General features: G+C 38.6%; 2 protein-coding genes across 2 annotated transcripts; one reads left to right on the forward strand and one right to left on the reverse strand.

Moving 5' to 3' along the window:
* Positions 1–312: 312 nt before the first annotated feature.
* olah (oleoyl-ACP hydrolase) lies at positions 313–2867 on the forward strand. The gene is made up of 7 exons (XM_026348859.1): positions 313–570; positions 677–811; positions 895–1033; positions 1165–1264; positions 1709–1878; positions 1953–2035; positions 2331–2867. The coding sequence occupies exons 1-7, from the start codon at positions 555–557 to the stop codon at positions 2471–2473; spliced, it is 786 nt and encodes a 261-aa protein (XP_026204644.1). The 5' UTR covers positions 313–554; the 3' UTR covers positions 2474–2867.
* On the reverse strand, positions 2816–14980 carry slc9a3.1 (solute carrier family 9 member A3, tandem duplicate 1). Its single transcript, XM_026348858.1, has 16 exons — positions 14662–14980; positions 7159–7461; positions 6656–6816; positions 6468–6546; positions 6114–6291; positions 5770–5990; positions 5462–5664; positions 5287–5376; positions 5126–5196; positions 4905–5034; positions 4649–4794; positions 4369–4489; positions 4081–4254; positions 3875–3929; positions 3696–3782; positions 2816–3609 (listed from the first exon to the last, which is right to left on the reverse strand). Exons 1-16 carry the CDS (start codon positions 14978–14980, stop codon positions 3317–3319), a joined length of 2631 nt encoding a protein of 876 aa, XP_026204643.1. The 3' UTR covers positions 2816–3316.
* Positions 14981–18347: the final 3367 nt, after the last annotated feature.

Consider the following 18347-nt stretch of genomic DNA (forward strand, 5'->3'; position numbering starts at 1 on the left):
TAATATGATGACATGCCACAATTCTGCATAACAAGAACATTTCGCATTTAGCACAATGATTTTACTTTATTTTCAATTAAGTAACACTTTGCTTTTTACACTGTAGCTACTTTTACTTAAGTAAACATAAGCATGCTTCTACCATGTTGGACTTCCTGTATGATCCTGCCTCTTCCTGTCTAACTTGACTAAACCGTCTGTCCCTCTTCAACCGAGGGAAACCCGTCAGGAAACCCCAACTGTAGAAAATGACGTCACTTCCTAAAAACTTCTCTCGCTCATTCACATCATGTTTTGCATTGACGGTCTGTGATGCAAGTTGGATTGTACGTGTCTGTCTTGCAGTGTCCCTCCAAGTATTACTTTATAAATGCTGTAATACTCTGTGAAAAAGCACTGCACTCCTGCATGGATATACTCACTCCATACTGTAGATGTCTCTGCAATACAGAGATACTGTGTATTTTGCAACAGCTCAGAAGCACAGAAGAAAATAACCAGGAAGTGTTACACCTCAGAGTGAGGAATCGTCACTGTTTTACTGGGACACGTGAATGGAGCCACAAACAGGTGTCACTTAAAACACTATTACCTCTCTCTAAATCTTTAAATCATGTTTTGCTTTAAGGTGAATTGTTTTTGCGGAAGAGCAACAGCCTTGTGTGTATCTTGTCAGTGAGGATGGAGAAGGTGATCAACTGTTTTAAGAAAAACCCAGAAGCTGTAGCCAGGCTGATCTGCTTCCCCTGGGCAGGTGGAGGCTCCATACACTACGCTCGCTGGGGAAATGTGCTCAACAGCTCTATAGAGGGTAACACAAGTGCTGCAGTGCTCAGTAATCTAGTGTAGCCATAGTGCTGGGAATGTTTTCATATGTTTTTCTGTCACTTTCAGTGTTTGCCATCACACTTCCAGGCAGAGAGAGTCGAGCCAAAGAGCCCTTCTTTCAGAGCATGCAACAGATTGTGGACGAGATTATTGGCGTGTTGTTGCCTCTGCTGAAAGAGAAGCCGTTTGCTCTCTTTGGTCACAGGTCAATCAAGTTTGTGCTAACAGGGAATTTTAGTTAGTTCGTGACCCATCATAACACATCTCAGTTTTTCTTTGCCTCCTTATTGTGTTTCCTTCTTCTCTATTGCTCACACGTGTTCTGGTCTGGTTCAGTTTTGGTGCCTTCACAAGCTTCGCTGTCGCAGATTCTCTGAAGAAACTTCACAACATCGAACCGGTTCACATTTTTCTGTCTGGTGCTTCTGCTCCATATGTAAGTGAACGCACACAGAGTGAATACCATCTGTCGTAGGCCTCACACAAATAGATTTCTATTTCTTTGTCTTTCAGACAATAGTTTCATTCTAAACGCTGATCTTGATGTTTATAGTAACCATTAAAAGATCCCTTCCTATTGCTTTTAATGTGTAAAATAATGAGAGACACAATTTTCTGTTCTTTTTTGACAAATAAATGTCATATTTTATCTGAGGCTAAGATGACAGCTTGTCAACAAAATCCCCTCATTTTATTTCAGACAACATAAAGGAAGGTTTGTTTGCAGTAAAAAGAACAATCCCAGCTGCTATTTACTCGTTTGATTATTTCAGGTGGATATTTTACATGTAATTTGCATGAAAGGAGAGACTGCACATTTTATTTACTGTGTCCATTTCACATTTGGCGATAAAGCAATCCTGATTCTGATTTATCTCAGTCAGAGACGCGCATCAATACCCCGAAAAGAAGCGAGTTATCGGATGATGATTTTCTCAAGTGGATGATTTCGATCGGAGGAACTCCTCCAGAGCTGCTGGCAAACCCTGAAGTACTGAAGCTCTTCCTTCCTGCCCTCAAGGCCGACCTGCACGTAGTGGAGCACTACAGGTTGCTTAATTCTAATTTTAACATTACAATGTCAATGGATAGAAAAGTGACTGGAGCTCCTGACTTTGCTGCAGGTGTAACAAGCCAGACAGTGCGTTCCTGACCTGCCCAGTCACATGTTTCGATGGAAGGGACGACATTCCTCATGACTTACAAGGTAGGAAATCTGCTGCTCTGCAGTAAACAAGGCAAATGCAGGTTTCAGGATGCTCTGGGTGAGAAAACATGAAACATTTGGACTTCATTTTATCTGAATATGTTGACAGCTTGGTTAAGTGGCGTTGAAAGATTATTGGATTTGTGCCAAAGATCACAAATTGCATCAAAGAAAACACACATAAGCTGCATCTTAATGAGAACAAGTCAAGAAAAACCACTGAAACAATGTTTTACTTAAAGTGATCTCTGTTTATGATGTATATGTTTAATGCAATGTATTTATTTTGTGACAGCTTGGAAAGACATCACATCGGGAGATTTCACCGTCAGGATGCTCGATGGATTGCATTTTTACCTCAAGGATTCTGGAAATGAAAGAATTATATTAGACTACATCACAAAGCATCTGGAAACAATAGAAATGGACTATTTATAATGTAATATGAACAGTTACTGTGCAATATATTGTATCTAATGGCTGCGACTAATTAACTGTAATTTTAGCAGTGGAGCATTTTTAAACTACTTCAATCCCATGTGTGATCAATTTAAATGAGGGGCGGCTGCACATCAGGACTTAGTATGATCGTCTAACAATTGTAGGGTCGACGGTTTCATTTCACAGCTCCTACTTTCATGTCATAATGTACCATGAACCCCAAGTTGCCCCTGGATGACGGGTCAGACCATCTGCAAAGCATCTCTGCCATCAATGTGTGAGAGTGTTTGTGAAATTGATTGATTGAGAAGAGGTGTAAATTGCAAGAAATGAAGTACATTTCTGTACTTTAATCCATCTTTATTTGTGAATAAATATGTCAAACATATGACATCTTAATGTACTTTTCACACACGCAAAACATTGGGATTACAACGTTAGAACTGATTTCATATCACTTTAATCAAAAGCCCCTTTTGTTATTTGTATAAACAACACAATCTATAAATATCAAATGTCTCATTTAAGAAACTCCTGACTGATTTGTAATGTTAGACTGGTTTACGGAAAATATGACAACATTTAACCTGTCTGTGTGTACAGGGTGTCTCGCTTTACATGTAGCTTTCCTTTGCTCAGTGAGGTGTGATGTTGGAGCAACAGGAGAAGTTGTGGTTGTGGAAGTGTGAATGTTTGGTCTGAAAACAAGATTAAATAATTGCACAGAAAGGAAAACTTTCCCGGGTCAATATTTTAAAAGTAGATACTATAAACGCTGAGCCTAGGTTTTGTGTCTGTGGCAGCTAGGTTAAAGGAAGCTGAAGTAGAGCTTAGATGCTGCTATTTTTGGCCACTGTGTCCATTATAAGGTGGTGGTGGAGATGTTGGCAGCTGCTCGTCGTCCCTCTGCCGTGCAGATTGAGCGTCAGCCGAAGGGTCAGAGTCTGCGGACCGAGCGCTGCCTCGTGCAGGAGCCAGGCGGTGCAGGTTGCTGGGCGTCCAGGGCAACCTCATCTGAGCCCTCTGCGAAGGAGCAACAGTACTGCTGTCAAGCTCTGCGTCCGCAAGCCACGGAGGGATCTGCATCTGTGCCATGGGGTCCAGGTCTGCCATGAAGGCTGGGTTCTCAATTCCTGCAGGATGAAAGACAGAAAGTGATATTATACTGACAGGGTGTGAGGGCTAAATATGAGCGAGCAGGATGGTGGATTCGTTTTACCTCCTGTTGTGTAAGTGGTCCTCATTGGGATTGAAGTGCCCGATGCGTCGTAGCCACTGGCACTGTCTCCCTCTGAGAACTCAAAATCTAGAAGAAGACAAATGAGGAGATGACCAGGTGTAGAAAGAGTACTGGAATATTGTACTGTAGTTTTTTGAACATGTAACACAGACACAAACCTTCATCTCCAGAATGGTAGCTTCTACTTCTGTCCGGTGATTTCCCATTTGGCATCTGCAGCAGGCAGTGAATTTGTAAAATGTAAATAACAGTATTTTAAAAGCAAATGAGCTCCTACAAATCCAGATATTCAATTCCATATTTCAGTACTAACAGTTGACAGAACCTGAGATGTATTGGTTAAAATGAATTCTGATGCTGTGACCTTTTGCTGTTGGTCTTTCTTTGTGTGTTTGGTAATTGGTTTTGGTGGAGAGACGCCCATCTTTGCAGACTTAAAGGACTCCAAACGACTCCTCATGGTTCTTTGGAAGATCTCCTGCACCTCACCTTCATCTGTGTTCACATCGAAATGGCTCCGGCTGTACCGGTGCCGGTGCTGTGAACCAGAAAACAAGAGATACACTGGCTATAACTCATTTTCTATGCAGAGAGTTTATTTATTATAAGTTCAGTGTTCTAAAAATAAATGTACGTTACTGAGCATGCCTACCTGTTTCCTGCCTTTGTACAGATGCTGCTCCAGCAGGTGGTGACTGTTAAAACCCTCATTTCCCTTCATTCCCTTCATGTTCTGCTCATGAATTTCCAAGCTGACTGATGGCACAGGATCCCTTCCACATGGAAAAACAAGTTATGTTACTCTATGGAATATCACTGTACAGTACAGAGCTAGATTGGACAAAATATCATGGGAAATTGGAGCTAGTTGGTCTGTGACTGATATAAACGTTCTGGTAGTATGGATTGTATCATCAAAAGGGTTTATTAACCTTATATTAGACAGTGAATCGTATTTGTTTGATGTGCGAGCCATGAAGTCAGACATGACATCTGAGAATTCGTCACCAAACTTTTTCTTGAAGTCAACGGATGCAGTGTCATTGCGGATAAACTCCAGAGAGCCTTTACGTTCACCCTGCAGGTTAAGAAAACAAAGGATGTTCTTTACATCTTCCACTAACCATCACCAGACATCATGCCTGATTGGGTTAATGTCCACAAAAACATGCAGCATATAATCCTCACCTCAGCCACGTAACTCATGGCGTCCTTCATGTTCAGCTCATGGAAGACATTGAAGATCGGCTCCTGTTCCTTCCTCACAGACGGCTTCATCAAAATTCCCATCATCCACTTCTCCTCAAACTTATTCCACCTTTAAAAAATGACAGGAGACAAATTTAGCTTCATTCGAACACACCCGGTCAGGACTGATTACTGTAACAGTAGAAGATGATTTTACACACTTGTCCCTCATGTAGTTGTGTCCTATCTGTCCAGATATATCTTCAATGGCAATCAGCATATGATCAAACACCTAAAACAATAAGAGGAGAAAGACAGTAACAAGTAATTAGCTAGTTGCTGGTAATTAGTTTTTGTTGTTTTGAATTTTTTAAAGCATTACCTTGTTCTGCACTTTTTCTATGAGAGTGCGCTCGGACACTGAAGCTTTCTTTACATTAAGCCATGTCACCAGAGGTTTCATTGTTATTCCCTGCAACAGAAAGGAACAAACAATGGGTATTACATAATTTAGAAAACAAAAATATTTTAATTAAATTAGATAGAAAAGTGGTTACCTGAAGAATGACAGTGAAGTAAACTACAATGAGAGTGGTGCTGAGCATCAGGTTCTTCTCCTTTATCTTGTTCTCATCAAGTAAAACAGCCAAGCCATATGCAACAGCCCCTCGCAGGCCACCGTAGCTCATTATCACCTGATCTATGAACCCTATGGGAACCAGCCTGTGCCTGTTCAAGATCCAGGTGAGGAAAAATGTGCCTGTGGTACACATGCACACACAAAACAACGTGTGTTGGGATTTTTTGACACAAACATTATGTACTGATTCCTCTCAAAAACTGACAGCACAACACAAAGTCTCACCCATGAACCTATAAATCAAGATGAAAAGGAGTGTGAGGAGGATGAAGCCTGTGTTCCACACCCATATTGTCCTGTCGATGGCCGAGATGCCGAGGAACACAAAGATGATGGTTTCAGATCCATTGGCAAAAACCTTCATGGCATGTCGGACTGTGTTGACAGAATTCTGGTCCATGTTGGCGTTGATGTATTTCTGGCAGCATATACCACAGAAAACAATCCTGCAGAACAGAAACACAAAAGATAAACCTGTGATTATATGTGTTTATGTGCTTCGTTGTATAAATTCTTCTATGATATGGACACAGAAATAGTAAAATTATAAAAAAAAAATGTGTACTAACGAGAGGATGGAAGACAGGGAGAGCATCTCAGCCGTCAGGTAGGACAGGTATCCGAGGATAAAGATGAAACCTGCCTCAATAATCTGGATATTTTTAGTGCATCTGGTTAGAAGAGAGATCAGAATGCCAAATATGAACCCAACGAGGGAGCCGCCAAACGCCACCACGAAGAAGGAAACTTGGGAGAGGAAGAGAGGAGGAAAGTTACCTTCATAATAACCAACATGTTAACATTGCTGCATATTTGCTGCTTTGCTAAAACCAACACTAAGCAGTGTCTATTGATCCATTGATGGATGTTAAAGCCCATTTATATTCTACCTCATTAATGGTTAAATGAGTATTGTGTCTTACTTATTCCTTTAATGATCTCCACGGCATTAATTTTATCTCCTCCCAGTGTAACAAAGGCATCAAATACATTAAAGAGAACCTAAGAGAAGAAGAAAACAATGACTGGTCTAATCTCTGGAGGTACTATAACAACGTGATGTTCTCATGTAATAGAAGAAAAGAAGCTGTAGAGACAGCAGCATACGCACCACTGTCACACCGTCATTGAGAAGCGACTCTCCAAAGACCATAATGAAGAGGACCTCGTTGACGTGGACTTGCTCGAACACGGCGATGACGGCTACAGGATCCACGGCAGCAATCAGACTGCCAAACAGAAGATACTGCAGCAGACTGATGTCCAGGTCACCTGCGGCACACAGGGCGGGAGGTGGGGGGTAAATTTGATTTAAAGTAGAACTAATCCATAAGAAATTAGAACCATTAGACCCTAGAACTGCTTTAAAATGTCTCTATGTTGATCCCCAACTTACTTACAGTTACTTACAGTTTTTTCTTGTTTATAACAAGCCTGCCAACTGTTGAGTCCCATGTTATGGACATTTCATTGATATTTCATACTTTACATTACATTAAATTATATTTTTTGGTGTCTAGAATATTTACAATTTTGCCTTTATTGACCATGACCATGATACTACACCCCTGTACTGTGAGTGCTGATATGACATAATATGGAAGTCTCTCTAACCCATGGCTCCTCCCATGTGACACCCCCACAGCGACAGCCCCAAGCTGGCGGCGTTCCAGCACGTCCCGACTACTGCGAAAACCAGGATGCCCCCCAAGTTGCTGAAGAAGAGCTTGTTTGGCATGGAGTAGCCCGTGTCGAGGATGATTTGAGGCAGCAGGTAGAAGAAGAAGACTGTCGGAGTTAGCTTGAAGGTCTGCACATTGTCTGCACCCAAAATGATACCACCCAGGATGAAGCCAAAGCAGATGAGCAGGGCACTCTCTGGGATCACATTGGTCACATGGTGGTTGGCCTCGATGACTGGGAGAATAGAAGAGAGGACAATAAAAAATAAATAAACTCTGATTGTTTTGCGTTAAGTTTGCTTTTATTCATCTTGGTTCCTTGAATTGTAACCAAACCATATACATAACACTCCTACGAAATTGCTAAATTTGCAAATCATCAACTGTTGACACTGAGAAATTGTCACTTTCTGTTCTGGGAATATGATTAACCAACACGGTGGCGTGTAAAGATCTGTCTGTGTAACTAAATGCAGACTTTTGCTGAAGGCTGGGTGACCTAATGGCCCAACAACGTCTCACCAAAGCTTATTTAATAACAAAACCTATTGTATGAGACTGTCCCGGAAGACTTGTTTTACTGAACCATTGATTTACTTTTACAGCTCATAGAGCCAGGAATCTGTTGTGCTGATATATTACATTCAAAGGTAGTTGAAGATTAAGTTGATCTCTGATTCAGTGCTGGGTGTGTATTTGTGCATGAGTGTGGGAGTCAAAGCAGCTATGAGAGCAAATTCTAAATGTAGCACACATTATGTGGTGTTCAATATTCATTAAGATCAAACATTAAACAAAGAAGTGGTTTAAATATTTCTAATGCACAACAAATATATGTTGAAACAGTAAAAACAGCAATCTAACACAAACTACTGGTCACAGCGGCAGCCAGTGACACTGTGTTACTTTATTTCAGAGGCTTACCACTGCAAAATGTAAATGTCTCCTGAACCAAAACAAACGTTTTCCTAAGTAAAAAAGTCTCAGATGACAGATGGAGTTTATATTAACACTAAATAATTATAGAACAGTGAATAGTGAATAGATTTATGTATTTGTGTTTTTGCTCTTCTCACTGTTAGGGGCTTGTGTGTGTGTGTGTGTGCATGGTTCTCCTGGAAAACCACGAATTAACAATAAGCGTAACTGTTTAGAAATAAAATGCAATGATGCTGTTTATGTTGCAAAGACTTTAACTGTTGCTAATTTAGTCATGAATATTTAATCTCTTCAACTTGTAGAAGTAGCTTCTCAGCAGGGTGAGCAGTTCCACCACCGTGTGAATGAGAAGCAAATTGTAAAGTGCTTTGAGTGTAAAGTTTTAACCATTCCTCAATTCAAGCAGTTTATCATCGTGCTAGTAGAATTATTCATGCATGTGCTGTCACCCTGCTCCTGTGCAACTCTGTGACGCTGTAATTGTAATCTTTCCTCAACAAAGGAATCTGTCAGATTGCAACATCCAAACTTTGTATGAGGCAGCTCTAACGATCTGATACTTTCTATTTAACTTCTTCTCTCATATGATCAGCAATCACCTGTGATCCACATCTACTAGTCAACGCCACAATAACACTTTAGGTCATAAAATGTGTGTTACGTACCCAGTTTAGCCAAACCAGCCACCAATATCCATAATACAACTAGAAAAGGGGCCTCTACATGGTCCCACTTAAAGGTTATGATGGGTATTCCTTTGGTTGTGGAGCCATTTTCAGTCCGACTCAAGCTCGATTTAGACTCTACCAAGTTCAGGTGAGCTTCTTGGTGTTTTAGCACCACTTTATCGTTCACCCCTGAGGCGGGGTAGATCAGCAGCGCAGACCCCAGCAGCCCGAGCAGCACATATCCACAGTGGTGCATTGGATCAAATAAACAGAGCAAACAGGGTGGAACAAGAAGTCACGCTCCAAGAAAAAGTGCCTTTGTCTTCGTTTGTGCAGTCTCAGATGTCTGGGAGATAAAAGTGTCTGTGCCAAGGCCAGACGGAGCAGCCGGACAGTGTCTCACACTTCCTTTCCCCGCTTTTTAATTTCTTTTATTTGTGTTTTGTTCTTCATATAAGCTGTTAAAGTCACTATCTTTTCACTTCTCGATCTCCTCTAGAGCTCCATCTTTCTGTCTCAGTCGGTGACTTTGTATCCTCACTCCTCCCACAGTCTGTGGTCAGCAGCAGTGCAGTGAATTCAGAGGCGCACAGAGTGCTGGACTCAGCCTTTTATATGTACACTATCTCCCCTATGAGCAAGGTTGTGTGTGTGTATTAAGCGTGCGTGGTTCAGTTGAAGGATTAAAAGGGGAGTAACGGATGTCCAGGAAGGTTCTCCAGTTATTTAGTCACGTTTGAAATATTGTGCTTCCGGTCCTTAACACATCCGAGTGTCACAAGTCACCGTGTGTGTTAGTGTGTCTGGGAGTTAGGGTGTGAGTGATGGAGCAGAGGTCATACGATGGATGTTAAATGAATACCTGTGTCTGTGTTTAGCAGCATGTCCACTGCTTTCGTCATGGGTCGGAGCTTAGTAATGATTGACGCTGATGTTACTCAGTGCTGGTTAAAAACTCCCTTAATGAGAGAGAAAGATCTCCTCTAGCACAGTGTATTCTTTGCTTCACTCTATTCATATTTATACTCATTCATATTTTTTGTGATTTAGATTTTTATTGGTTTTCCCAGGAGTTCATTTTGGACTTCCTGTTATATTCCTTCCTGTATTATTCTGCAGCTGAAAATTGTTCCCAACAAGTTCACTATTTACTCCTGTTTGAAGAACATCTGCTGAAACCACAGTGCCCAGGTATTTTAAAGGAGCAGTACACATTCATGACATTTTTATGTACTTTATGTATTTGTTTAGCAAATGGAATTATGTTAATTTGAGTTGATTTGTTGTAACAATGATTCATTTGCTTTTACGCTGATGTGAATATCCTGTGTATGTTACGGTATTGGGTGTAAAGTTAAGGTATATTAGCCTACATTGCAAAATAAGAACTGAGTCACTAAAGTTGAGGTGTTATGACGAACAAGTGAGTGTGTGTAAGAGCCAAACATGACGCAGTATGTGTGAACTTGAGGTGTTGTTTGGTGTCTTATGGTGTTTTGTACTAATTTGATTTGGTTTCATTTATTCACCTTATACATGCACCTTACTGTCACTTTTCACTCATCTTTTGTATTTATGCCCTGAGACTGCATGGAAAAATTAAGATTTGGGGTTTTCTGGCACATAAACATCATTTGATAGAGGATAATATTAAATTAGCAGTCTGTATCTCTGTAACGTCTGATTAATAAACTCCACAAGGCATAAAACAAGCAAGTAAGCATAGTTCTAAAATTAAAATTAAAAATAAAACAGCTGAACTAACTAACTTTATGACGTCATCCCAAGAAACAGTGCTGGTGTATATATAGAACTACTATTTCTGCTATAATTTTATGTTGTTTTAAGTAGTTGAGGAGTAAAAATATATCCCTGTATTCTGCGATTGAATGATCACCTGCATCGCCACATATATTCAAGGTCAATAGGATGTTCCTTAGCAGGTTATAGCCTGATTTAAATAATGAAGGAACAGCAGAACATGTACTCCATGTTACTCTACCACTGACAGTGACGTGTACGTATTTGTCCCATTTTGTGTCTTTAACCTGTGACTGTAACTGATTCAGATAGGTCAAGATCTTAGGTAAGCGACACAAATGGCTAGTTACCCATTTCACTGTGGAGTTAATATAAATTAGCATAATTATCACCCAGTGTTGTAATATAACTAATATACTAAGTCTGGTCTGTTGAATAATTAAAGCAGTTTGTTGATTTGCGATGTGTTTTAAATTCTTGGCTGTACAGTGAAGCACAAACGCTCCTGTTCAGCCTTATTAACTAATGACCTAAGATATCCTGGCGAACTGTGGTTGCCCTTTAACTTTAACATTTCAATCATTCTACAATGGCCACAGCTCTGTGCACACTCAACAAGAACTTCACGGTGAAATAGCAAAGTCACATAAAGGTTATTTTTAGACTGGAAGGTACGGAGGTTATTGTCGTGTTATAGTTTGTCATGTCATGCTGCTATAAAAAAACGTTTTGCTCAATAAAACGTGCTTATTTGTGACCTCACCCACCAAATTCTTAAGTAAATACAGATAAAATACATTTTGCAATAAAATAAAACAAACCTTCAACATCATCCGTATTTTAAGGATGGATGATTTAAGGAGGAGTAGATGTCCCTGAAAGATTAGGTTTGACTAGAGTTCAAATGAGGTCAGAAGTTATTTTAACACACTGACTGAAACAGGTGTACTAGTTTCATGCCAGATCTGCATTTATTATCTATTCTCTATTAAATAGTACCAAGCAGTTTCACTTGACTGCAGTGAGGTGGGTGAAATAAAGCAAGCTTTGTCAACTGCAAAGAGGAAATAAGAAGAAAAGTTGTGCGGCTGTCTGTAAACTGTGATGACTAAGTGTAAAGTCAACATTTATAGGGAACATATTGTTTTCACAGTGTTTTGGTTTATGTAAGATTACTCTAGGTCCTGTGCTTACACCAGCCTATAAATCTAACTCTAATTCAAAAGATGCTTAACAGTTCGCGTGTATGCCAGACTGTAGAGCTAAGAGCACATTAATGGTTTCCCAAAGGTCTGCTCTGACTAAACAATTAAACATTTATGAGTCCTATTGTAAAGATATCAGACTTACAGGTAACACTTTAGAGATGTGCTTTAATCCCTGTGTAAATCTTTACATGCTGCCAAGGCCTTTGTTCTTTCTGATATTGTATTTTTGTTTTAACAATTTCAAGTATTCATGCTACATAGTTTGTGGGATGTAGAGGAATTATGGTTTAATGTTTATTTGCAGTTTTCTTAAATAAAGAAAAATGTTTAAATTAGTTTTTTAACCTTAACCAGTGTTTAACCTTGCCAAATAGCAAGGTGTGGGGACTTTTCTTTCAGCGACTGCAAACACACACTCATAGCATCAATAACTTTCCTTTGTTTTCACTACTAACTTCTCTGTTACTTTCAGCACAAGCATTGCTGTAGCATTTTCTCTTGTCTGATATCATTATGTGGCAGTCTACTGAGAATTTCCTGTATCATGCACACACAAACAAAGACCCCTATTTATGTCAGTGGAGGTGTACACACCATGCTTACTAATTTATTTTACTCTGCACAGTACTAAAATCCATTTACATCGGTCCTGTATCCACAACAGGAGAAGAACCTGGCTTTATCTAGTGAGATATCAAACAGAGGTCAAGTTCTCCTTAGCCCCCAATCACTGTGTGTCCAATTCATATTTGTAGAAGTTAATTAATTACAGAGAAACTACGGCTGAAATAGTAAAACACATGTACTTCCTAGGAAAGTAGGCAACATGTGGGTAACACCCCATGTTTAACCATGTACTATCTAGAAATTAAGATAGTACTTTTCATGGAATTGCTTTATCTTGTATAGTCGTTGTTCATGGAAACACCCATTTATAAAGGGTTTACTTAATTATTCACAGCATACTGGTGACAACCCTTTTTTGTAGTATCATCTATTCTTCATCATCTATTTCCAGGGCTTTATTACCAGGCGTGTACCATATCTTTGGCAACTAGTTATTTCTTTTTCCATGCATAACATTCAACAAAATTGCTAAATAAAACATGACTATTCAGTCAGTACATGAACAGTATTGCAAACGTAAGAATTGTCTGTTTCCATGATATTACTATGGAAACAGACATGCCTTACTTTTCTATCTTATAATTTGTAGTATATTATTCCCTTTTACCATACAGTCAACAAAAACAGACCATGTACTGTATGTGCTCCCCGATTTATCATTGAAAAATAACTTTAAAAGTGTCCACGGTCTTACCAGGCTCTTGTCATGTCTCTCTGATTTTACTTTCCTTTTTCTATATAATAAATGTAGAGGGTCAGATGCTGAATTGTGTAGTATAGAAAGAAAGGCCACATCTTCCAGAACTATCTTTAAGCTACAGTATTTTTGGAGAAACGGGACAATCAAGCTGCTGCGTAGTGTGCAACGCTAGAGTGTACTGTTGAGACTGAGGGTCAGCGTGAAGCATTGGATGACTTTGCTGTTCTAAGAATCTCCTGTTTCTCCAAAGTAAATGATTAAGTAAACCCTTTATAAATGGGTGTAGCCGTGAACAATATCTATGTACAAAAAAGTTATTTATTGGAAAGTACTATCTTAATTTTTAGATAGTACACAGTTAAACCTGGGGTGTTACCAATATAAACCTTAAACAACTACACCTGGAACGTCAACTGACTAATACAGGCAGTGTTTCCATGAATTGGTTGCATGATGTATCTAAATTATTACCAACTTAAACCAGTCACAGCTGGTTAAACAACTACACAGTACATAGTTGACTTGATGGGTAAATGTTAAAAGGTAAAAGTTGAAGCTTTCTTAGTCTTTCAGCTGTGGTTTCTCTGTACTTGACTCATTATTATATGTGGCAATTATGTTACTGTAATTTTCACATATTTACATGTAAATGTCTAGTAATTAGTGAACTGTAAAAGAGAACCACTGGAAAACCAATTACAAAATCAAATTAAATAAAAAATTCTGGACATATCCAGCTGCAATCAAACCCTAAACTTTGGAGTGAAGATGACATTTTGTCATCTACTGATGAAACTACTGCTCAAATATGTCCTGTTGTATTATCAGGTTTTACCACACAGTTGATGTTCTTTAGCTGCACCAAACAATATTTGACCTACTCATTTTCATGCTCAACAGTTGTATGATTGGTGCCATGTGTTATAGTAAATATGAAGCTTACTGATTGACACATTTTGTCTTGGAATTTGTTGCACTATACAACACCAGGATTTAAAAATTTTACATGTGATAACATCTTATATTTACTATTTTTCTTTCTTTCTTTCTTTCTTTTTTTTTTTGAGAAGACCAATTCCACTGTGTCATGTCAGCATGGTAAATATTAAATTACAAACTGTTGAGCAAGAAAGTGAAGAAGTGCATTTTCTAAATGTCAAATATTCCTTTGTTTGGTGCAGATACTAATACATATCCTAATAAATCAGTGTATTCAACTTTGTGTTCATTGATAATATTGGACTTTTAAATTATATTACCCTAAAGCATCAATTAAGCATAGTTAAATAGTTGAAGTAGAGTACCTCGAAGTTGCACTGTACAGTACCTGACTAAACATGTTACATATGTAGAAAACCTGCTATTACTTTATTTGTAAATGTATGCTGTGACAGTCCTGCTTTCAATCATCACAAAATGTCACCTCTAATTAAGCCAACTACTCTCTAATTGTGCTTTATCTCAAACATCCCAGTACAAACTCTTTCCAGATGAGTTTCCAACGTACTGTGGACAAATGTGACTGGACTCACTGAGTTTGCAGAGCCAGGAGACGAGGATCCACAGGGCCACCAGGTACGGTTCAATGACATGTTCCCACTTCCAAGTGACGATGGGTAAGGTGGTGAGGTTCCCTCCTGCATGGTGACCACCACTCTCACCTTCATCAGAGTTTTGCGTGTTCCCAGTGCCCGAGCCAGAGCTGGACCCATGATCGCTGCTCGACCTCATGCCTTGTTGTGTTTCTACTGTCTCTGTAGAAATGTTATTGTCGCCACTGGGCAGGCTTACACACCTGGACACCATGAGCAACATGCAGAGAAAAAGTGCAACTTGCCAAGTACTTGCCATCTTTGGGAAAGTACTTCAGAAACTCAGCTACTGACTAAAATGCCCAGGTCAATCTCAGATTGTACTTAAGTCTCTCATTCCTCTATTCTCTGACGCTCTTAAGTCGTTTTCACTTTGTCCTTACATATGTGCACATTTTGGTCTGGCCCACTTCTTGGTCCTCCTCTCTGTCAAGGATGCAGCTTTTTACAGCAGGTGAAGCTCAGCCCATCCTGATGCGAGTCTCCTCCTCTCCTCCTATTATTTTGTACCTAGACCAGCAAGTTTAACCACTTTACTCAGTGGAAGATTTGACTGCTGTCGTAGTTTGGGACTGTTTCACTGTGAGCAAGTAGTCAAAAATGTTTTTAAATTTTATTTCAAAGAAATAGTGTCACTATTGTAAAGAAAGGCCACAAGATAATGAAAGATAACGAAACAGGAATGGAATTAAGAAAAAAACGTTCTTTCCTGTGAGACACAGGAGCCGGAATAATGTCTAACCAAACTGTCTGAGCAGGAAAATCAATGCGACCTTAAGTTGCAGGGAGATACAGCTTTGAATATGGGATCACAGGCTGAGAGTCTGAGAACCATTAATCTCATTAAACTGATAATACTGATGTCATTACCCAAGCTTTTTACTGTAAACATATCACACATTTTATCAAAATGAATAATTAATTAATAGGAATGGTGACCAAAACTCAACCATAAAATGATTTATATAAATATATGCTGCACATACATGTGTATAAAAATCTGTGTGCATGTGTCTTCCAGAGTTTTACATTATGTATACAATTAGTGTCCAATGACATGAGGACAGACCAAGGTTTGACCCATTCGTCTCCCTCATTAGTTAGGAGTGCCTGCACCACCAGCATCCTCCATTGTCACACTTCATAACTACTGTGTTCACACTGTGTTGCCAATATACATGTGTGTTTAGGTGGCAAGAGACTTGTGCATGAACCCTACTTTGAACTTACAGTTTTTTCCGTCAGCTGTTAGTCATTCTGCTTCCACCCTCACGAGTTAAATAATCAGTAAAGATTAGTGAGTCTGTTCAGGGAGGCTAAGTCACGGCCCTACCTTCACTGTACTTCACAGATGTTGGAGGTACGGTGTGGCTCATGAGCAGATCCTTCTTACACATTATCATTAGTTCAAACAGCTTTGTTCCAGAACTTTACAAGCAGAACTGCTCCTAGTACGTCCCTCCCCTCTTAACTTCATATCCACTGTGTGTGAATTTAATGTACATTTTCAACACACCACAGTGCAATAACACGATTTACTTTTACTTTTTCTCTTATGTTTGTACTGCATACTTGTACTGTACTTTGATTATGCATATGTATTATATATTATAGTTTATCTTTTACTGCTATGTATGTTTTGAATGTACATTACAATGTCCAAATACTTTGCTGATGCAATAATGCAAATCTCACCATTGTGGGACTAACAAAGGTTAATCATATCATATCTTATCTTATCATATTTATTGTTTGAGAATCAATTAAGTTGGTCACCTGCTACAAAGGACCTATGTTCCATGTTGTTTAACATACCAAGGTATAAATACTACCAAATAAAAACTGAAATTATGAACTTTCATCTCATAACTATATTTTATAGGTATCATATCTGTTTATCTTAAACAAGGATTCCTTGTTATACTTATTAAACCACACGGAAACCAGAGTCAATTTCATGCTAACATTCACTTTCATGATACCAGCATGGAATTTTGATTAGCTGCTTTCATGACAGCTCTGTTGACACTTTATGACTAAGCAGTTTGTGTCAAATGTTACCATTAGTTAAGGTAATGTAAGTCCCAGACTTCAATCTAAGGTCAGTGGCAATCAGCTGTGTGAGGGCAACAGGACACTTGTACCAGGCAATCATGGATATTGTCTATTTAAAAAAAAAAACTATCTCAACGTTTGATAACATTTGACTATAAAGCTATACACAAAGTACAGTTGAGACTGATGGAAATTACATTAGTTTTGCAGATATAACATGCAAAATAAAAAGCTAAAGGCTTTTAAAATTTAGTGCCACATTTTATTATATTGTGAAGCAGTTTCTGGATCAATATAAATAAAATTGCAGGAGCTGAAAATAAAACTTCAGACTTTTTACAACAGGGAAAGAAATAACGAATAGGAAATGAACAGGAACACTTGATACTGGGAATTTTGTCAGATTTGTACAACTGTCCAATTGGAGTCGATGATGATTTGGTTCTGAAAGGTCAAAGGTCAAGGTCACAGTCACCTCTTTGTTCATCTTATTCTTGTTTTTCCAATTCTCATCAATGCAATATCTCAGGAGGAGCTAGAGAGAATACCATTATGTCGGCCTCAATTGTCCACCGCGATGAACTACGTTTAACATTTATCTGGACAAAAATGCATGTAAACAGCAACTTGACTGAATGGTGGGGGCAGAAACTTAAAATCTTTCACAAACTTTTTATTATAAAAGATTAGGTTTACTGTGTTAACATTTGAGTTAATCACTGACAGTGCTTGTTCTTCAAATGTTTTACGATAGCACAATATATCATAGTTTTGTTAAAGGGTTGAAAAGTAAACCTTGTGAAACCAAGTACAGCTGACACAACTGTACTCATCCCAATACTGAATGTAGATGTTTGGGAAAAGTTACTAAAGGTTTATCTTTTATAAAGTATGTTTATGGTGTCACATTGCGCAGGAGAGTTTTCAGTCAAATGAAGGACATGTCTCAGTTTACATAAATAATGAAATGACATGTTGAATCAACATCTCTTCACTGAAGGGAACTTGTATATGTGCACCTTTCTGATATTATTCAACTTAGACAGTAACTTGAGTTATTGTTTCTTGTTTTTGTTATTTAATTGTCAGAAACAATTTTAAGCAAAACTGAAAACATAGTGCATCACAAACACTTTCAGTTTCTTTGGAAAACATCTGGAATTCATTCTGTATTTGTTAGATATGTATTAAATATACAGTAAGCAGTTACAAGTCTATGGTGACAGCCCTAACCGCAAAGCCTTTCAACAAGGTGTCCACAATATTCGGGTCACATTGTTTATTTTATTATTAAAGGTATTATGGTTTATGTATACCAGTTACCATATACATTTACATAAGTATATATAAATTATTACTATTATTATTTTAATAGGGAAGTCATGATTTCGCATGACACAGCTTAACAACTTCACTATGTCCACAGTGTTGCCTGTTATCTGATGGCCACTAGAGGTTCCCATTATTACATCACATGCAAAAAAATGAGAATTGAAGCCCATTTATGCAGTTAAGTGGACAAGCAAAACAACAGGATGGGATAGAGTTATACACATCTTTTTTGCAGATGT

This window comes from Anabas testudineus, chromosome 11, assembly GCF_900324465.2.
Source record: "Anabas testudineus chromosome 11, fAnaTes1.2, whole genome shotgun sequence".
Taxonomy (NCBI): domain Eukaryota; kingdom Metazoa; phylum Chordata; class Actinopteri; order Anabantiformes; family Anabantidae; genus Anabas; species Anabas testudineus.